Raw genomic sequence first — 22,557 nt, forward strand, 5'->3', positions numbered from 1 at the left:
AGTGTGTTTTTTATTGACGTACTTTAAATGCGCACTTGCATTTGGAATTTCCTAATAGTTTTTCCGTATTGCTATGTTGTATTTATGGAATGACGGTATAATTTGCAGGACGTTGTTTTATTCACATGACTTTTAAGATGCACTGTTTTTTTGTTTTTGTTTTTGCAGGACAGAACAGGTGAATGTTTGAAGCGAACAGGAGCAAGTGTAGCCCTTACATCTATCAGCAATGTTACTGCATTCTTTATGGCTGCCTTAATCCCTATTCCCGCTTTACGAGCATTTTCACTACAAGTAAGTTCATGTGCTACTTTGTTAGCTTTTACATGTGTTCCAGTTGTGGGAGACCAGTGATGATACCTGTTAGTGACAGTAGTAAATCCACATTCAGTGCTTCTGCAGGCTGCTGAATTAGTAGCTATCTATCCTTGATTCTGCTCCTCCTGTGGAATTTCTTGCATTCTATTAGTTGATGGTAGCGTGCACTGCCATTCCACAGCTGGGTTAAGTGCAAAAACCGGGATGCATGCAACTAAGAAGAAACAAGTCTTGAGAAAGATTTGCATTGTTACTGCAGTCAAGATCATTGGACTGCACTTGAGTGTACACAATAATGTTCTTAAGTGGGAATTCAGTTCTTTCATTCAGGTTTGCCTAATTTGCTGCTTTTTAGAACTATAACCAACATTCAGTGACAGCAGCAAGAATGCACTTGCTATCATTCATATATATATATATATATATATATATATATATATATATATTTTTTTTTTTTTCTTTTTAATAAAAGCTTTGTTGTACTGCCTTGCTCCCAATGAAGCCCTGGAGAGAACTTAAGGAATTTTATATTACAAATACTTTGAGAGAAAACATGAATTTTATGGGCTGAAATGTGTATTGGTCTCTCCCTTTTCCCTCCATCTTCTTGTATTTGTTCCTGATAATATGCCTTCAGGAGGGTGAAATATTAAGGATACTGAAGAAGACTTCTTTTTTATAAACAAACTTGAAGAAAGCTTTGGGAGTTTCCTATTCAGACACTACTTTGACACACAAGCAATTTATAGCGCTGCCTGACCTTGGTGTAGAACAGGCAAACTATACTTTTTCAGGAGTCATTTTTCTTCTGTTCTAGAGTGAGTTCTTCTATTATTTTTCATTCTCCTGGAGCTGTTGGCTACCTAGAGGAAGCAAAGATTTTAGTTTTTTTCTTAATATGTGGTGATTAATGCTGTTTTCGGAGATTTAGATATGCCTGCTTTAAGCTGTAAAGTAGTAAACTTTACGGTAGTAGCAGTGATGGCAGCTACATGACCAGTAAGTTTTAATAACTCATTTGCCATTTTCATCTCAATAGGCAATTTGGTATTGAACAATGGAGGAAGTGAAGGCCTCTTCGGTTTGTTGCGCAGTTGGGCAGGTGTCTGTGGCAACTAAAACTATGGCTGAATCCTGAGTGGTTAGCAGAATTTAGCTCTGCTGACTTGCTGAAACTCAGATGTCTATTCTGTAGTAAAGACTGGTCTCAGTATGTGAAGTTTATTTTTGAACTGTAATACTTTGCAAGAAGTGTTTCGTATCTTCTAAATCTGTAGTCAAGGTTCAGCCATCCAACATGTACTTTAAACACCTAACAGGATACTGGACATCCTCACCAGGGATCAGAGGAGAAGTGGCTTTTTCCTGTCATAGTACTAACTATGCTTTTGTAGATGTTACTACATTCTAAACACATCTCATAAGAAGTACTCAACAGAGATTAGCCATTTTGTCCTAATTATACCTCTGAGTTGTTCAGTGAGAACCAACAAAACTAGTTCTTTCTTCTCTAATCAGATTTTGCTCAGCCTCTCATCTCATTCTTTGCATCAGACCATGAATGGTTGCCTTTGATAGTAAGTGGAGACAACAGCTGCAAATATTACTGTAATCTCAGTACAAATTAAATGTACCTATCCTGAGCTATTTTCTTCTTACCTGCTATCACCATATAGACTGAATCAGAAAACAAAACTGCTGTCCGCACAATAAAATGACAAACAAGAAGATCCCAATGAGATTTCAGTATAATCGTGTATGAACATGTCAACATCATTGAGAATGAAAACACTGATCAAAGTCTGTTTTAAGGCAGTGATTAATATTGAATTAATATGTGGGATTGCTTGGTGTTCAAAAACTAGCATTTCAATTGCTGAGTCCTTTCTCACATTTGTATTCTGTCTTTGGTTTTTAAATAGCAACCCCATGCATGGGTAGCTCCAGAAGTAATGCCTCTTATTTATTTCCATGGAAACTGCAATAGGTACAAAGTTTACAATAATACTGTTTGATAGAGCGAATTGTCAGCTACAAAGCACTATTTTACAATGTTGTCACCACCATTAGCTATGCATTTTTGCTAGCAATGAACAAGAGCATGCTACACTCATAATAGTCTTCACGGCCATCCAGAGCATGGCTTGTCTTTCACACTGGTGTCAACACTGCTGAAACACATCACCCACAGCCTCATTGTTCTGGCATCTGCTACTTGGTCTCCAAAAATGTTCAGCAATTGTTGGTGAATGTCAGTGGATACCATTTTTTTTCCACATGGAGGAATTCAATTCCATACCTTTGCTTCATACGCACTTCTGTATCAGACACTATTTTATTAGACAGCCCCTCTGCAGCCATTGGTTGCACAGCAACAAAATGTCATGGAATATCAGTGGAAAGGTTCAACCCTCACTGCCATACCACCACCATCGACCTCTGATTTTGTGGCCCAGCATAATAAACTAGGCATTACTTACAGAAAAGCCCTCATGTATATGAGTGATGTGAAAATATGCAAAAAAGGGCAGCCAAAGACTTGTACTGAAGATTTATTGGAACTAGAAAACATGTTGATAAATCAGAAACCACTATCGCTTATTGTTGGAAAGGAACATCTATTTCTTGCTTTGTCTAGCTTCACCAGGTAAAATCGAAGTCAGATCATGCGTTACTTACAGCATTCAGAATCAGATAACCTTGGCAGGTTTTCATGGATAGTCTGCATTTATATATGGATTTTTTTACTTACACTCTTTTTTCTCTCTTTCTCTCTTGGGCTTGTTTAAAAAACTCATTGCCATCTTTGATTGCCTTTGACTCAGAAGGCAATGAAATAAATACTGCAGTTTACTTTCCACAGTGGCTACCTTCTTCTCATCTAGGTAGTGAATTTTTAACAGATAGGCTTACAAAAAGAATTGATCTTGACCTTATTTTACTCTTCATTCATTTTTCTTAAGACTCTACAAAATAATTGTCAAAGTTTCCATGGCTTTTGAGGCCCGTTATCTGAAAAATAACCCAACTGCTGAGGGAGAATAAATGATTTCCTGCATGTACAAGTCCATCTTTTAGTTGGAAGCTCACATTTTGCATGTCAGTGCTTTCTTCTTTTTCAGCTTCTGTTCTGTTTGCCAGCTCAAGTAGCTTATTGATAGCCCTGAGTTCTTTGTTTACTTCATGGAACTTAAACTCTGCAAGCTTGCTGTTGTCTTTGGAGTTTACTGGATTTAGCTCTTGCTGAGTTAAAAACAAACAAACAAAAAAAATCATTTTGAAAGTGAGATTTTAAAAATTAGTTCTGTTATGTGGCTAGAGACTGTGTTAGTTTCTTGACTGTTTGCATTTTTTTTATTTGTTGATCTAATTAGCTCCTTATTGAAACAGTTTTAGGCTTCAGGAAGCTGATGGCTTCTCAAATAATTCAGTCCGAAGAATCACCTATAAGAAAATGCTGAGAACTTTGAGGGAATAGGTTCTGAATTTTCAGAGATGTTTCATTTCTTAAAATTGGGGGTGGATGGGATACAGGGAGGTTATCACAGAATCACAGAGAATCACAGAACTCTACTTAGGGTGTTCAAAGTTCACAGTAGAAATGTCTTAAATATTGTTCTTTATTTTGAGTGTAAATGAAGGAGATATGACAGAGTATGACTACGGTTGGACTGAATTCTTTCCTCAGACAAAATGTTCAGACACCTTTATGGAATACATTCTGCACCAAAGAAGAGAATGTACAGTTTCTTAAAAATTCACCTTACTTTTCTTGCTTATAGTGGAAACTTCCTCCCCAGCAGTTGAGGAATGGTGTAGATTTAGTAGTGAGTAGAGGTGGAACTTTGCCCGACAAGTCTTAGCAGCAACTTTTTCCCTCACAGTAAGAATGACAAGTTGTTTTTTTTTTCCTAAATGTAAAAGTGCATTACCAGGTGGTGGTGGTGGGTCAGAAAGAATGTAAGTTTTTAAACTCATTCAATTATCTTGCTCTGCTGAAGTGGTTTGTCTCCCTCCTTTTACCGACATCTTTTACCTTTCCCTGTTCCTGACAAGAGAATTTAACAAGCAAAATTAAAGCCTAAGGGGAAGAGGAAGGGGGAGATGGGAGACTATGCGATGTCAGGGGGGAATTGCAGATAGGCAGTGGTGGAGTGGAAGTTTCCCTGACAGACCTCCTCGTCTGTTCATCACCTCTAGCTATACAGCACACACACTCTCCTTGGGTGGGCTGCCAGGAATGGCAAATAGCAGCACATACCTTAAGCAGGGCCCCAGCCTACCAGCTTGGCTCCCTTCTCCCTTGCTGCCTCCAACACAGACTGCCATTCTTCTGTTTCAGTCTTCTGTTTCTGTTGCAGCAGCAATAATATTTTTAGGCTTATAAAAAGATGCAAAATTGGAGCAAATTTCTCAGAAAATGACCAACATTTTCTCTGATTAACGCAATATTTATTTTGCTTCCTTCTGATCTCATTTCCTTTAATTTCCCTGTCTAATACTAATCTTAACTTCATTGATTTCTCAGGATGAGAGTCTAAGGCTCTTCCGTTTGATCACTCTTTTCTGAAGGGATAAGAGCAGATACCCTTTTCCCAAATACTAAGCATGCTTTCAGCTTGAGTACTGCTAGCAGATTGCCCCCACTCTGGAAGCAGTGCTACCACAGATTTGTTGGTGCTTTTCAATGAATGTGGTCATTACAGGTAGGGAATATGGCCATGATCACATTTTTTGTAAGTTTCCATTTCCGAGCCATCGGATGTCTTAACTAGTACTGAGAGAGGAGGTGGTGGCTAATATGTTGTATCAGAGACTTAGTCACCTTCACTAGTTCTTCCTTCCTTCTCTGCTAATCTGATCTTTCTACTCTCTCGTGTCGCATATTTCCATATGCTTGTGGAGCTGGGGATGTGCAGCAGGAACTGGGAGACGTACTGAACCTTGTCAAGTCACAGGGAGACTTTTGACAAGGCAACAGACAGAACTGATAAAAGAGCAGTGTTTTTCTAATTTTGAAAACAGCACTTTTGCAACCTTGAAATGCTGGTGAGGTAGGTGAGGGAGAGAAAGCCTGCAACATGCTGAAAATGTGTTAAACTCTAGGGATCTGTTTAAAAACAAATCAGAATGGAGGTGATTGTTTAAAAACATTTAACCTTTGGAGATCAGTACTCCAGTAATGATAGGATGCATTGGAAAATCTATTTGATTGTAGGAGAAATGCCACGCTAATGAGCAAATTTACTCTTCGTAGTTGCATTAGTTTTGATTCTTCTGTCAGAACCACCTGAATATAGCTAACTAGTTTTATCTCTGCCATACACTTAAGTATTTGTTCTCAGGGGTAGTAATGTTTGAGTTTCAAGGATTTTGGTGTCTAAAGAGGGAACCGAAAAGGTATGAAATCCTTGCAGAATTTCACAGAGCAGGAGTAGAGGAATTCATTGATTTTTCAGCCATTCAAGGAGAAGTAAGAATTATTGTCAGACGGCAGATGAAATTAATTTCAGTAAAACTTCACGTTTTAACATTTCCAGTAAAACTTAGCTCATCCTTGACAAAAGAACTTTGTTAGACACAACTGATTATTCATGTCAAATGGGTGATATAATTTTCAGTGATTCAGTAGCAATAATAATAAAAAAAAAAAGTGATAACCAGGTCCAGCAACACCTTCTTGGCAACAACAGCCATTTGTTCTTGTAACAGAGTCAATTTATTCTGGAGAGGATAAAAGGAAATCACTTTATCTCAAAGTCTTAGCTATGACCTTACGTACCTTTCTGTGTGGCTATTTATAAATAATGAAAGTTACTCGATCTTTTCTCTCAAATATGGTTAAATGATAATTAGGTTTTAAGTAATAAATACTGTTGCAGTAGTTATGTCTATGAATAATTAGCAGGACCAAAATATTTAACCAGTCTGAAGACAGCAAAAGAGAAACAGTAAGCACTGCATTTGCATTCAGTGTTTTTATGATTGAATTAACAAGACAGTATTTGTGTAACTTAATATGCTCTTTGAAACACAGAAATAATATCTAGTCTTTTAATCAAACTTAACAGCTTCAGAACTCTAAAAATCATTTAGTAGATTAATACTTGGACTTTGAAAGATAAGAGAAAAAATTAGTACCACGATAAGTCAGGAATTTTTAAAACGTGAACATCTTTTCAGCTACCGATTTTGAAGGCTGATTTTTCAAGATCAAAAGCGGCAACTTATTTATTTTGAAAGAATGACAGCATGTTTATATCAAGTGCACCACTTGATTTATTTTTTTTTAATATTAATTCTTATAATTTCATTATTATGAAACTAGATTGTCTGCTGCTCATTTAATAAAATAGAAGGTTTAAAATAGAAGGATCTCAATTGTTTTTTTTCACTTGTTGATGACTCAATCACTGTTTTTTTTTTTCAGTATATCTGTTACTATACTGCTTGTTAACTTCTAGTCTTACCTGTTCTAAGGTTTCTCTTTTTGACAGCTAGAACTCTTAGTAATTCCACATTACAAGTAAATGCTATTAATAATGATGATAAATGCTGTGCTACATATGTTTATGGAGATTTCCTGAGAATCTCTGTAGAGGAAATGATTTGAAGTATGGTTTGAAGGTGGGTGTGCAGGGATTTTTTTTTTTCTCCTTAATTAATGTTCACTTTACAAATTAAAGCAAGTATTCTTTGAATTTAAGATGCATTATTGTTCCAGTTTAAGACTTTTGATAGACTGGGTCATTAGTCAATTTCTGATAAACACAAATACATAGATTGACTATGTGTTGCTGGATTAGTTTTGCTGCTGCTTAGAAAATACTACGAGATACTCTCAAAATGTTACTCTTTCAGACTGGACTTCTAATGTCTTTCAAGTGCATAATATTAGTAGTTTCATTAGAGTTTGGTGAACCTTTTTTTCATTATTGATTTTAAAATGTGCTTCAATGTTTAAGTAACTTCACAACTGTTAAATGTGAGAACTTCAGTCCTTATTCCAGGTTTGCTTATGCTTTCATCTTTTTTATAATGGCAGACTGCATGGAGCAGGATCTTATGCAAATTGGTGATTTATTAATTCATATCTTTTCCACTTTAAAAATCATGGTGCCACTACATCTCCAGGCATAGACACATTAAAACAGACAAAGTTTAGTATTAAAAGAAACTAACAACTACAATAGGGCTACCATAATGAAACTGAAAAGTAGAAAGACAATTCCCAGTTCCCTTGAGGAGAGACTTGAAAGCATCTAACAGGTAAGTATGATAAATGAGTCGGTAAATGTGAACTGAAAGGAGGTTTAGTGCTTTGCAAAAATGATGGTCTCCATGAAGCTAAGCATCAATACTGCTTCTCTTATGATTGATCTCTAGGCAGCAGTTGTGGTGGTATTCAACTTCGCGATGGTTCTGCTAATTTTTCCTGCTATACTGAGCATGGACCTTTATCGTCGAGAAGACAGGAGACTGGATATATTCTGCTGTTTTACAAGGTGAGAGTGTGTGACAGATTAATTGATGAGGTGTGTCCTTTTGTGGTCATTGAGTGCTACTGTTCCTTGTCAAGAGTGGGTGTTCATTGCAGCAGGGTCAGTATTTTATTGTCTTGATCGTATTGCTGGTGACCAAATTGTGTTTGCTGCTGTGATCTGTCTCTCTCTGTATTTGTCCTTTTGATTTTGATACCGAAGAGAGAAAGGACTTTCCAAAATTTGTTTTAGTGAGTGGTTAGAACAAGGAGTTGATCACATGACAAGGACCCTTGGTTTCTGTTTCTGATTAAGTTGGCACTGGACGACTTAATGTGCTTCAGTTTTGAAGGCCTAATTCTCAGAAGTAGGAGGCAATCAGACTGCCCATGTATTCTACCACCAGTAGTTGCACCAAACATTTGTCAGAATTTGAGCCTATCTATATATGAGGAAATTCAGTTAACAACAGGTTGTTTTGTTTAGGTAAGCAACACTCTGAATTCCTCTTTTTTTAGGTAGGTTTTATTCATTTGATGAAAAGTATCTCATACCATTTTCTGTCATCAGTTTGTCATTTCTTATTTACAAGAGATTTATCTCTGTCAATTAAAAAAAAAAAAAATACAACCACAAACTAGATATATATTATGTTTTTGCTTAGACTAAAATGAAGAGAATGCTTCAAAAAGTACTTCTGAAATGTTCTCTCTTCATTTAGCCCATCCTACCTGGTCAATGCCTATGCATGTTTGCATATGTTTACTTCATTTTTAAAACATTCAGTGTGTGTGTGGCATGTGGTTTCAAGCTGCCTCCCAGAAGTCTGAGATCTTATGCAGAAGGCTCAAATATTATTTAACAGTTACTTCAGTTGTTCTAAACAGAAGAACTCAGTATTTTATGTGTTTACATTTTCATTTAAATAGCCTAATTCTCAGCTTGGGTGCACAAATGCAAACTCACATACACATTATTCATTCAGACTGTGTGTGACTACCTGGCTATTGACCTGATTAGCATGTATAATTAATTAATGGATTTACATTAGTCTATTTCAATGTCTTCAGACAAATGGTGGTTTCTGCTTTATTGAGAGTAAGGAATCTGTGCATATTTACAATTAGAACCATGTCTAAGAAGCATCTGCATTTAGAATTGGAGAAGATTCATGTCAAAGCATGATAATTAACATAAACCATCTGAAAGTGGTAGAAACGATTTCAGGCAGAAGCAGATTATCCTGCCTCGTCTGATTAAAATAAGAATGTAAGCAATGTTTTTCTCTTCTCTTACAGTCCGTGTGTCACTAGAGTGATTCAGATCGAGCCTCAAGCATATACAGAAAATGACAATATTTGTTACAGTCCTCCACCCCCGTACAGCAGTCACAGCTTTGCACATGAAACTCAGATTACAATGCAGTCTACAGTGCAGTTGCGCACTGAGTATGATCCTCATACACAAGTGTACTACACCACTGCAGAGCCACGATCAGAAATATCAGTACAGCCTGTGACAGTGGCTCAAGATAGTCTTAGCTGCCAGAGCCCAGAAAGCACAAGCTCAACAAGGGATTTGCTTTCCCAGTTCTCGGACTCCAGTGTGCATTGCCTTGAGCCACCCTGTACAAAGTGGACACTCTCAACTTTTGCAGAAAAACATTATGCTCCATTCCTCCTAAAACCAAAAGCTAAGGTAATCAGAGAACAATTTACCTGTTTGTTGAAAAAAGACTTCTGCATTGTCTGCAAGGAAAATTGCCCTGACAATAATAATAAACTAAGGAATAAATATTTTGCAATAAATAATAATAAACTAAGAAATAAACATTTTGCAATAGGAATTCTTAATAATTTTGCAGGTTTGTTCGTAGTTCAAAAATTTTATATCGCTAGCAGAATAGTCACATAGCTTCAAAGGTAAGTTAAAGGGGGGGAGAAGGTTTCTTGACTTACAGTAAAATAAGCTTGTGAACTGTGTAACTAAAGCCATTATTTATTACCATATACATTTTTTTATCCATGCTTTAGAGAGCTTTACAGCTAAAACACAAATTATCTAAGCTTTGCATTATGTGTATGCATGTATGAAAAAACAGATAAGAAAAATAGGCTTAAGAGTATGTAGTGATGGGTATTAATGTTAAACCTAATTCCGCTATGAATTGTTAGTTTCTCAAGAAAAATAAAACCAAATGCATTTCTGTTTTTGTTGTTGCTGTTGCAGGTTGTGGTTATTTTTCTTTTCCTGGGCTTACTTGGGCTTAGCCTCTATGGAACTACCCGGGTGAGAGATGGGCTAGATCTCACAGACATTGTACCTCGGGAGACACGGGAATATGACTTCATTGCTGCACAGTTCAAGTACTTTTCGTTCTACAATATGTACATTGTGACACAGAAAGCAGACTATCCAAATGTCCAGCACTTACTTTACGAACTTCACAGAAGTTTCAGCAATGTGACGTATGTTTTGTTGGAAGAGGATAGGCAGCTTCCCAAAATGTGGTTACATTACTTTCGAGACTGGCTGCAAGGTAAGAGAAAAATTGCACAAATGTACCTTTATTCTGCATTAGCAAGCACTTAATCACTGTAATAATATTTCTATTTTCCAATATGGCCAGACATTTAAAGACTGCTTACAGCAGGGGGATGCCTAGATTCTGATCTGAGTTTGAATGTTGCTTTCCTTTTTCTTCAACAGTTTTCTTCTTTGTGGCTAAGTTTACTACTCCTTAAGACAGTTTTGAAGCTTTTAAAGATTATAACTGAGAGGCAATGTCATGCCATTAATTTCCAAACAACCAGTGAGGAATTCTGATTAAAATTAGTGGCCAAATACGGTCCAGTGTCTTGGGAAAATAAATGTTTGCTGAGTGTTTTGAGAACAGTAAATGAAAAGTCCCACCTCAGCAATGTATTTTGGCACAGGCTTAACTTTCAGCACGAGTGATCCTGTTGGCTTCAGCTGAGACTGCTGGCATGAATAAAATTCAGTGTGGTTTAGGCATTTTATTGGACCATGAGTGCACCACACATTCTAGATTTCTAGTCAAGTGTCTTTGCTATTTGTGAGGTGCTGCTTTTTCTGAGCTGAATTATAAAGGGGTAAGAGTTGAGATGAGAGAGACACAGCCTTTCAGGTACTCTGATGATAATTATACTGAAGTCAGCATATTAAAGATACTATAACTACACCTATTGTGACAAATAATTTTTTTGTGTTTAAAATAAATGGTACAGTTACATATCAGCAAATTTAACTGTTCTCTGCTGTGAGCAAGTGCATTCTCCTTGAAATATGCCTATGTCACCTCTGTCATTTTAGTTGAAAGAATCTTCAGCAAGCTTTTTGCCAACAGAAAAATTAATGATGCTGACTTACTGAGACACTGTATATTTTAACCTTAACTATTTACAGATGACAGATGCAGCCATTGATTCTCAGAAAATATTTACATAACTACCAGCATTTGGAGATATTTTCTTCCCTCTTAGGCAGTATTGGGAAAGTAGAGGCATCTAAAAGACATATATAGTAAAATTATCGAGTCTGTTACACATATAATACACTGATAGAATCAAACAGAACAGAGTCTTAGCTACCAGTTTTATTGTTTTATTTCTATTTTTAAAATGTACTGGATCCATTCATTACAGTCTCCTTATTGTAAGTTTTACTTAATTTTTTTTTCTCTCATAAGGGAAGGCAATGTCAATGGGAAGAAAATTCAGTACAACTTTTGTGTATTGCCATATCGAAACCTTAATATACATTGTAGCTTCCTAAGCAAACATCTTTCTATGTGCTTTTCCAATCTCTTATAATGCTGGTGTTTATTTTGTTTCTTTTGTTTTGGACAACCAAATAATAACCACAATAGGGAAAGCAGATACTAGCCTTAGAACCTGTGAGATAGAAATCTGCAAAGATTGTGTTCGGGATCTTCACATATTAGTGCTGAACATGAGCACAGTTTGACAATGGTAAAATTAGGGAAAGATGGTCTTAGATCTGCTGTTTTGCTGGATCCTCACAATGAAATGCTGGAGGCTAGCCCACTTGCTTTTGCTCTGAGATTGCTTTCTTTCCTGTTACTCCCCTCAGAGGCCACCTCTTACCTTTCTGTTTGGATGCCTCTTTTTAATCCCCTCTTCATGGTAAGGGCTTGTCTGTTCTTCACTACCCAGTGCCTCCGTATCTCCTCTATGCTGCTTGTACACATTCATATATGACCTTTCCACATCTCCGCTAGTCTTGAGGTGTTACTGTTCTCTTTTTGCCTTTCTAGTCCACTTTAGCCTGCATGTCTTCCTTCCTTCCCCTCTGCTTTTCTTCCCTTAGAGGAGCTGTGAGTATCCTGGTACCCTGGATGCAAGGAGCTAAAATTCTGCACAGGAGCAGTCAGGGACACTCCCATGAAGCCTGATTTGGGATGGTTCAAACAGTTGTGCCAGCCCTGTGATAGACGGCACATTGTTCTGCCTTCTGATCAGGCACAAGTTTCAAATTAATCATGATGATTGCTGCTTAGTGTTTAGATCTGTGTCCTTACCCCTTCTTTCAACCTTCCTCAGGACTGGCACAATTAGGATTAAACAGCTAACTGCTTTGTGAAGACTGGGCCATCTTGACCAATACTGTATTTACAAAACAGTAGAGAAGAATACAAGGCATTAACTTGGGGGGAGAGTGAACTATTATAGTAGAAACTGTCACTACTGTCATAGTTAAGGAATTATCTGAAGGTGCAGACAGTGAACAGAAGGGTTCGTGGTCATTGCCAACTAGGACTGAAACAAGAGAGTGAAGAGAAGGGAGAGTGAAAACATTTTACAAATGGGGTGGAGTTTTAGTCTGGATCGAGGGAGTATCTATGAGATGGTAGTAGTTCTGTTGCTGCATTATTGTGTGCTGAAGAGAGCAGGATAATCAAAGTAGGAATGACTTTTGAACTATGTATCTAATTCCTACTGTCTTCACTGAGAATTCAGTACTGTGGAGATTAATGGTTCAAGATGGCCTTCTGACATTTATGCATTTGTTCAACACTTGACAAAGGGGACTGAAGTGAAGCAACAGTGTAAGCACAAAAGCATTTTTTTATGAAGATAGCCTCCTTGCTTTAGCTGAATGCTTGTAGTTTCCCTACAACAGAGTGCTGTCAGCCTGATGCACTTGCCCTTGCAGTTTTCCTGAATTTTTTTTCATGGTATTCAGTCATATTAATGTGTTTTCTGCTACTGAAAATGCAACAGAAGAAAGTTAACACTAGTCATTCATTTAAATTGGAAATGTTAATGTTATTTTTGTAGGTGACTGAATGTAAATGAGGTAGCTTGAATTCCCTGGTGGGTTGTAATTAGGCTTGTTTTTGCAAAATGTAATCTTATATTTTATAGTGCCAACTGTTCACATGGTTAAGTAGGAATTTCTTCATCCCCTTTTCAGCATCCCACATAATTCTGGAGGATTTCACCTCCTTCTGAACTAGAAAGTAAAAGTCACTGCTGATATGAAAATGTCCCATATGTAACATACAAATTCCCTAATTTTTAAAAAAAATTCTCTACGGAAAGGAATCAGCAGAAACCTTTTGTTAATCTCAATTACCTTTATAGTAGATTAAAAGTCTTTTAAATTGTTCGTGGAAACAGTTTATGATAAAATTGCATATGTTGCTAGCAGTGACTTTGCTGTTCATCTCAAGGAAATTTTAACAATCAAACTTCGAAATTCTCTGGAAATGAGGCACAACTTAGACTGGTATCTTGGTATTCCTTCCTCAAATTTCCAGTTTCAGCAAGGTCAGTAATAAGATGGCTGAAAGTGTAAAGAAATTACACCTAGTGAGAAATAAAGATATAAAAGAGAATGGAGCTGGAGGGTTTATCAGACTTTTAGGGGCAATGAAGGGACAGAGAGTGGGAGATGTGAAAGAGCTGAACTGCTGCCTGCTGTTGCAGTGTAAAATGTACTCATCTTTTTTAGCATACCTTGCAACACGGGTTGGTCAAATTACATGTAGAGTGTATTTGGTTTTATATCAGTTTAGCTCTGTGACAGGAGCTACATATTAGTCTAGAAATTCTAGCTACATATTAGGATGGAAATTCTTCCCCAGGTATTGGTTAGCATAGCAATTTGTGTGCTCCTGTTACCAAAGGAAACAATTTCTACTGTAACTTAAAAGTTAAGCTGTTCTTTGGTGGTCTCTCCTTTTTTTCCCTCATGCTTTTTTCACAGCCTTCTTACTTCCCCAAATCATCACTTATGTGATAATTATGATAGCAGAAATGTTCTCAGCTAACCACTTCCTGAGAAACTGAGAACTGAACTGTGTTTGGAAAGGATGGAGGTGTATTTTCTGCAAGTCTCAATGTTTTCCCACTCAAAGGACACCATTAAGCAGCACTGTTAAGGGGGCTGTGCAGTTCCTTTGGTGATTTCAAGAAGTCTGGTGGGGAAGCATCCTCATCCTGGGCAGTTATCAAGGGGCTGCAGTGGTAGTTTTGGCAGGCCTGTTGCATCACTTTGTTCCCAACTACCTGGCTTTACCAGTGGGAGCAATTTTGTAGACAGCACAGGAGGCAGCTTTCTAAGGGAGCAGGGGAAGCATTTTTTGATGGTGTGAGTACCTAGGCCCCAAGGCAGTGTCAGACCATATTTTCTCTTCCCTCACTCTTATCTCCTTACAGCTGTAGCTAACCTATCAGATCTGTAATGATGGTTTTCATTATAGCTCCTCAGTGCAGCTGTGAGGTGGGCTGGTGATTTCCACCACCACCTCCTGGCCTTTTCCTTCCCTTTCCTGGACATGCGGTTTGTCCTCTGTTCACACAGAGCCTCCTTGTACCAGGCTGCGGCTTCCTGTTCTAAATATGATCCAAATTTGTGCCGTGAGGTGTTCCTCCCCCTTAAAGGGTGGCAAAGAGGAAAATAACAGTTGAGACTGAATAGGTGTTGGCTGTGATCTTTACATGTGCTGGCAGCAGATCCCACGACTTGTATTAGCTACACAAGTTGAACAGATGGAACAAATTGACAAAATCGTGTTCACTCACGCTGTGCTCGAGAAGCAGCTGAGTTGCTGTTTGAAGTTGAAAGTTTGAGTGTGTTTTTTTTTCCTCTTGTAGTGGAATTTCTGGTTACATCGTTCGAGCTGTTGCCTCAGTGCTCTGCAGTAGCCCAGAACGGTTAATGAGAATGGTGTGTGTCCTCCTACTCTGTGGCTTAATGCACTTGGCCAGGATTATGCTGAGGGGGGGAGGGGCGAAGCATGGAGGGTGTTTTTCTGTCAGATAATGGACTAAGTGGCTCTCTGGTTTTAACTACAGGGCAGGCAATTATGTTAAACTAAGGCTTAACTCAGCCTTTTCCTTTTTGGCACCATCCAAGTCAGCTTTGTTTTGAGGGGCAATAAATGCAAATGTGGTAGTGGATTTTGAGTGTTATGATTCTGAAATCGTAGATCATTGAGGAAAAATACTTTTTATTGCAGACATCTTTAACACTTCCCCACATTTTTCTCCAAGTAAAGTGCTTGGTTGCCATCTCACATATAGCGTTGCTGTCAAGCAGTGGTGAGGCTATGAAAACTTGGGAAAATCTCTAAGGATGTTGGATCTGAGAGTCTTATTCTTATCTCCTCTATATGATGAGGTTACCAGTTAATGATGATTGGTAACTCCAGTGCACGATGCATCTGCCATTCAGCTTTGCTGCTCATCATGACGTGAGACTGGTCTTGAGGCTTCTCCTGTGCACCTTGTTTCTCCCACTTTTTTTCTGCACAGAATACAGAATGTGCTAGTGGTACTTTTGCCTTACCACACAGTGACTGAATGAGGAGTGCGAATATGGGAGGTTGCTAATGGATTTTTTTCTTTTTACTTTAAGTTATAGATGGTCAAAGCTTACAATGAAAAGAGTAATTCTTTCTTCCTACTGAAATTTGTTTCTGATACTGATTTCTTACCTGTTTCTTCTATTTTTTCTTTGCTTCTCTTAACTCTTCAGGACTTCAGGATGCATTTGACAGTGACTGGGAAACTGGGAAAATCACTTACAACAACTATAAAAATGGATCTGATGATGCTGTTCTGGCTTACAAACTCTTGGTACAAACAGGCAACCGAGCAAAGCCCATTGACATCAGTCAGGTATTGTATCAGTGTCCTTACTGGTTTATACAAGACTGCACAAAGTCATCAGGAGTCAGCGAGATGCAAAGGGCATGTTGTAGTCTCTTTTCCATCTTTCTGCATTGAAATATTTAAGTCACACCATACTGCATGGCCTTGCTGACTTTGCTAGATCTATGTGTAATTGCTGTCTGGACTGTGTTGCAAAGCCTTCACAATCAACACTGGGAACGCCTGTTATTGGTGATTAGTGACTGATGTGTTACATGCTGCTCCTGTCTCAAACGCGCTCTGTTTTCACTGAATTTGTTTTGGAAGGTGCATAGCTACATACATGGATGTATGGAGTCTGAACCTACATGAGAGACAGAGCCAGTGCTAGTCATATTGTCTTAAGTGGCATTGTTCCTGATTTGAATCAAATTTCCTTGTAGGATCAACTTCGCTCAGCTCTGGGATGTTGCACCTGGTATTTGCTATCACTTCATAAAAAACCTACATTTTGAAGAAGATAACTGATGAATGGTAGAATAATATTCTTGTATTGTTGTCATAAATACAGATATACTGTGGTAGAGTCAGGAATGACAGTTGACTAAACTGCTGAATAAAACACCTGATCTCCTTTTAGAAGATTATAACAGCGTACAACTACTGTAGCCATTGTTAGATGATTACACACTAGGTTTGACTTCTTTAACTAAAATTGTATTTAAATTAATTTCATCTTTAAAAGGAAGAAGATATTCTGCAGTCATCTAACTTATCCTTTCCTTGAATCATTATTGACTCCACGTGCTTTTAGGCAGAGGAATAATATTTCTAATGAGTTTCTTGGCAGATCTACTTGTTGTTTTTCCTTGTTTTGCTGGCATTAAAGGTGAAAGATTTTCCAGAGCACACTGTTTAAAGTTACTGTGGTGTGTAAAACACTGCTTTATAGCAATGTGCAGCATGTTGTCAGATCAGATTAAAGCTTTAGCAATGAATTAAGGAAATAAAGGAAGTAGAATAGAAAACCTTCAGTGAGGTTTTGTTTAGGAGCGTGTACCAGGTACATGGTGGAACAAATGTGATTGGACTACAGCTGCTGATATAATTTCCTGTGCCTGGGAGGGAAAAAAGTGTGGTGCAGAGACCTATACTATGCAGATCCAAAGACAGCTTGAAGATATACAGTTGTTGCATATCCTGTGGATTAATTGAATCCAGATCTTTGGAATCTAGTTTTTTGTTTTGTTTTTGTTTTGTTTTGTTTTTTAGTTTTTGTTTAGTTTTTTAAACTACCATCACTGTTGTTTTTCATTTCATTAAAAAGACCTGAAACTGGAGCCAGGCCAGAATGTAAAATAAACAAAACAAACAAACAAAAAAAGCAACAATACTTTTCACCCCCAGGGTCCTCTGTCAGGGCCCTAGCTGTGGAGCGTTTGGCTACTGAATGCTGGAAGTGTGCCACTGCTGTTTACCCCACAGATACAGTTGCTCATGATGACCTGAGTAACAAAGGGCACTCATCGACTTTCTTGATGCTGGGCATTTTCTGAATACATAGGTCATAGGAGGCAAGTGTTAGCAAAATTTATACAGATGTTGTTTTATTTTTATAGCTCTCCTCCATTTACTGGGTGGCATTTCTTTCAGCGTTAACAACAGAGGTTAACTGCACACAGACGTGTATAGGGACTCTTGCCAGATTTTCTTCCCTTTCTTGAAACGTTTCTCCAACTTGGTTGTTTTTCGTTTGTGGCTGCAGGCTTTCAGAATTCAGCTGTAGTTGCTTCAGTCTATTCTGGAACTATCTACAGGTTTAGTGGTTATGGTAAATGCTATTTGAGTATTAATTTTAAATAAACACTTTATTATCACTAGTTTTTTTTTATTTTATTGCAAAACAGCAGTAGTTTTTTGTTGGTTTTGTTTTGTTTTTTTTTGCTGAGCAAGAACTCCAAAACCGAAACTCATTCTGAAAGTCTAATTTTTCCATTTTGCAGTTGACTAAACAGCGTCTGGTGGATGCAGATGGAATCATTAACCCAAGTGCTTTCTACATCTACCTGACAGCCTGGGTTAGCAATGACCCTGTGGCCTATGCTGCCTCGCAAGCCAACATCCGGCCTCACCGCCCAGAATGGGTGCATGACAAAGCAGACTATATGCCAGAAACAAGGCTAAGAAGTAAGTAACGTTTCATCTTAATGTCTTACAGTTTATATAAGTGCCCCCACTCCTTCCTTCAAGGACGAGTAACTCTAGTTGGTTGATGCTATACAGGGCTCTGAAGCATAAACAGAACGATATATTATGTTACTCTGTAGCCTCAGGAGACAAATGCACCATTGCAAATGTGGTACCACTGCAGTGTTTTATCATGTTGAAAAATGAATTTCATAGCAGTTGAAGTTTCACTGGAACAAGTTGCCCAGTGTGGTTGAGGATGCTCCCTCTCTGGAGGTGTTCGAGGCTAGGCTGGATGGGGATTTCAGCAATCTGGTCTAGAGGGAGGTGTCCTGCCTATAGCAGGGGAGCTGGAACCAGCTGATCTTAAGGGTCCCTTCCAAAGCAAAACATTCTGTGATTCTGTGAACCTTTAAAAACTAGTAATAAACATTACTTTTTAGCGCTGGCTGATAGCTTTTTTTCTGTGGGAGGAACTTGGAAGTTGCTTGAAATTGCTGCCTGTGTTATTCTGAAGTGTTAACACTGAGATTATATCATGTTTGTCTTCAATTCTAAATACTTAAGGGATTCTTATCATGTTATCTTATATGTCTAACTTTCCAGCACCAATAGGTACAAGAGCTACTTACATAAGGGAGCAATCCTATTTTGTGCTATTCACTGTCTTCCTGAGCAGCCAGTTTGCATTGCTTTGCTTCAGCTTTGAGTTTATTGGGAAGATTGCTAGTGTTGCACACCAGTGGGAAAATGGAGAGGGCATGTGAGGGAGGCCTGATGCGCTTGGAAATGTGATTGGGTAACAAGCTAGCTGTACTTCTGTGAATCTGAACCCTAGAGCTTTGTGGCAGTCAGCCAAGTCTTGTCTTAATGAAAATTTATAGTTGAGATTATAATAGGGCAAATCATGGTTAGCAAGTCAGCTGAATGACCCTGCAGGGTCTGGAACACACAGCAGCAGTAACAAAATGCTTGTTGTGGAAGCTTTTTTTTTCATGTGATAGAGTAGACTTAGCATTAAGCTCTAGAAGAGGTATGGATAACTTTGGTTTGTCAAATTAAAGGATAACAGGTTATGTGCTTCCTTACTTAGCCCTTACTTTTATATTAAGGATTTGTTTTTTCAAAAGTAACATTGATTTCTGAATCTGGCTCAAAATAGTGGAAATCTAAAAATCAGCCTACCTCACTGAATATAATTTTCATTTTTTTTGTCAGTGGACCTCAGCTAATTACAGGGAAATCACCTCTAATTTCAAAGGAATTGCGTTTGCATAAACACAATTTATATGGATGAAATGTTTAATGTGATGTGATCTTCTATTTTATACTGCGGATAGGGACTTTTGGCAGGGTAGTCATTAAAATGCACTGTAGCAACTGATGAAGACTAAATAATTCAAAATGTATCTGTTGCTGTTAAATTACTGTGAAATTGTTTGGGAACCTAATATAAACTGTGTTTGTCCCCTTGCATTGTACAATAAAGTATAGTCATCTTGTATATTTAATTTTAAAATCTTTGTTGCTCAAAAGATATAAAATTTAAATTTAAAAACTGCAAGCATTTTGCTATGGAGAACAAAATGTTTTGTTAATCATGCTCTCTCTGTATCTTCTTCTGCCTAAGCACACATTTAAACATTGCTATCCTTTCTTAGTTCCAGCAGCTGAGCCCATAGAATATGCTCAGTTTCCTTTCTACCTCAATGGATTGCGTGAGACTTCTGACTTTGTGGAAGCTATTGAGAAAGTGAGAGCTATCTGTAATAACTACACCAGCCTCGGGATCGCTAGCTACCCAAATGGTTACCCGTTTCTATTCTGGGAGCAGTACATTGGGCTTCGTCACTGGCTCCTCTTATCCATTAGCGTGGTTTTGGCTTGCACGTTTCTGGTGTGTGCCCTCTTCCTCCTAAACCCCTGGACGGCTGGGATCATTGTAAGTTTATTATAAGGGTCTTTGTTGAAGTCAAATTCCTTTCAGCATAGCTCTTGCTGTAGTCGGGAAGGTTTTGTTTATGTCTGGGCCTCTGGTGGAGTGTGTATATTGCATCATTCATTATATATTTATTCAACTTGAGAAAGTAGGGTTCATACTAAAGGTACAAACCTTAATAACCTTAATCCTTTGGCCACTTTTTTTTTTTTTTCAGTTTTAAATGTTTCTTATTAAGATATATACACTTTTGCCCTTGCTCAAATGCATATTAATGTGAGAAGTAAAGACATAGAAGAAAATTGAGAATTATGTTGAAGTTATTCCAATTTACTTATTCCGTCTCCTCATTTATCAGACAAGTGTTAGTTCTCAACTTGCCTGTGACTAACTTACCTGAAAATTTTCCTACTGATTGCTGAACACAATCTTTCTGGAAAAACTGAAATGGTTAGGTTGTACAGTGCATTCTGTGGAGGGAGTGTAACTAGGGTATTGATGAGAAAGAGTCATAAAATTCTAAAGTTCTGAATTGAAGAGAATACTCCTCCATGCTTTTTGCAAGGCACCGTAAGTCTCACAGTAAACATTTGAGTTAAGTTGAATGATGAGGTTCCTATGTTTAACTTCCATAAACTATTGTGTGGTTTATAAAATGCCTGAAGTACAAAAGCATAAAATGGTTACTGGTTTTTGTAATGTACGTTTATACGACAGGTATGTTAAAAGATAAATGTTTAGTCTAGAATATTTTTCATAGCACTTAAGCAATTTATGTTATTATTCTTGATTCATTAACTTACAAAATCATTTATTGTGGTGCATACTTTTTTCCCTTAGAAAAAAAGGGGATTTTTAGGAGCCCACCACAACATGTATGTTTTACTCTTGATCAGTTTTAGAAACTTTAAAGTTGATTCTATGAAATTTTTCCCTTTCCTTTTCCTCAATTTTTTTACAAGATAGATGAAAGAAAAATAAAACTTTCCCTCTGATGTAACTGTTCCCTTTGTTCATCAAAGGGTCAATCTCTCCAAGTATCCTCAAAGCTCAAAGCCTCTCTGTAACCTGAGTCATCAGCTGACTATAGCATTCACTTTCTTATAGGCTTCAAGCTATAAGAGTCGTGCTCACATTTACAGTTCTACAAAAAAGTGTTCCAATGCCTGTAATTCCAAGTTACTTTTTAAAAAATGATTGTCATAAAATAAGCATGTGAGGAAAAAAAATCACATGCGTTGATAGGTATCCATTAAGAAAAGCAACAAAACAAAAAGCAGTTTTCAAATCACTGGTAAATTGTAATGAACAGAAAATTGATGCTTGGTCTGATAATTTAGGAGTATAATTTAAACCAGCTCTTTAGCAAGTCAGAGCATAATGACACATGGGATTGCTCTGAGGGGTACATTTTATAGTCAAAAAGTTGTTCTAAAGTATCTTTTTCTTCACTTGTATAGAGTATGAAGAATTACTAATAGCTGTTTGAAATTATCTAGGTGGTGGTGCTGGCTCTGATGACTGTGGAGCTGTTTGGCATGATGGGTCTAATTGGGATAAAGCTAAGTGCAGTGCCTGTGGTTATCCTGATTGCTTCTGTTGGAATTGGTGTGGAATTCACTGTTCATGTTGCTTTGGTATGTAAAACATTTACGTAATATTTTAAAATAAAATGGCGTCTGTCTTCTAATCACAAATTCTTAGTTTCATTGACTCAGTCATGTGATTCTCAGAAGAAAATCAGTCAAAAACTTCAGACAGTTTTTTGCAACATTTGTATTGTCTGAAAGAATTGAGTTGATTTTGATGCAGTTGTTCCTAACTGCTGTGGTCATGAGTAAGTGTCTTGTATCTAGCTGTCTGAGTGATAGATAAATGTAGATAAAGCAGAGCTCTTAATGTGTATTACTACAGTCTAGACTCTCCTAGCCACTCTCTGCAGTGTGGCTGTTGTTGCTGCTGTGCTGTGTAGCTGTTTGCTCCCTCTTGTGTGTACATTCTGTATTTTGTGGAACAGAAACCTTTGAAAGGAGGTTTTCAGAATCACATAATGTTGTTTAATGTCTCCAAACCACTAACATTCAAATGGATTTGAGTTCATTTTCCACACGAAAAAGCTGCACCTTGTTTTCAGAACTCATTAATGCACATCAAGCAGAGTCTGTAGGAAAATGTGATGAGGGAAGCTCTTTATCTATTTTGTATATGGGAATGTAAAATATCCTGGATACATTAATTTTCATTCCACAGACCACTATTATTCCAATACTAAAGATTAATGTTTCATGCTTTGGCTTCCAATGGAAATTAGGGTTATAAATCTCTTTCTGTGTGTGTAAGTACACGTCTTTGGTTTGCCTGTCCCACCAAATCACTTTTTAATGTGTTGACTGATTTCAGCCTTAATTTGTTAGGCAAGTGAAAGTAAGGTTGTGGAGAAGCGAGACTTAAATACCGGGACTAAGAGGAAGATAACTGCATGAACTCATGT

At 37.6% G+C, this 22,557-nt stretch overlaps 1 protein-coding gene across 4 annotated transcripts in view; it reads left to right on the top strand.

The window, feature by feature from the left end:
- The window catches only part of PTCH1 (patched 1), a 62,726-nt gene that overhangs the window by 31,670 nt on the left and 8,499 nt on the right, over positions 1-22,557 (top strand). For all 4 annotated transcript variants that reach the window (XM_031608201.2, XM_090130587.1, XM_090130588.1 and 1 more), the window contains 8 exons: positions 169-294; positions 7,705-7,823; positions 9,098-9,497; positions 10,029-10,338; positions 15,825-15,967; positions 17,944-18,127; positions 19,789-20,069; positions 21,566-21,703. In XM_031608201.2, coding sequence (XP_031464061.1) covers positions 169-294; positions 7,705-7,823; positions 9,098-9,497; positions 10,029-10,338; positions 15,825-15,967; positions 17,944-18,127; positions 19,789-20,069; positions 21,566-21,703 — 1,701 coding nt within the window. The remainder of the gene's footprint in view (positions 1-168; positions 295-7,704; positions 7,824-9,097; positions 9,498-10,028; positions 10,339-15,824; positions 15,968-17,943; positions 18,128-19,788; positions 20,070-21,565; positions 21,704-22,557) is intronic.

The sequence above is a fragment of the Phasianus colchicus genome, chromosome Z, assembly GCF_987193195.1.
Source record: "Phasianus colchicus chromosome Z, bPhaCol1.hap1.1, whole genome shotgun sequence".
NCBI classification, from domain to species: domain Eukaryota; kingdom Metazoa; phylum Chordata; class Aves; order Galliformes; family Phasianidae; genus Phasianus; species Phasianus colchicus.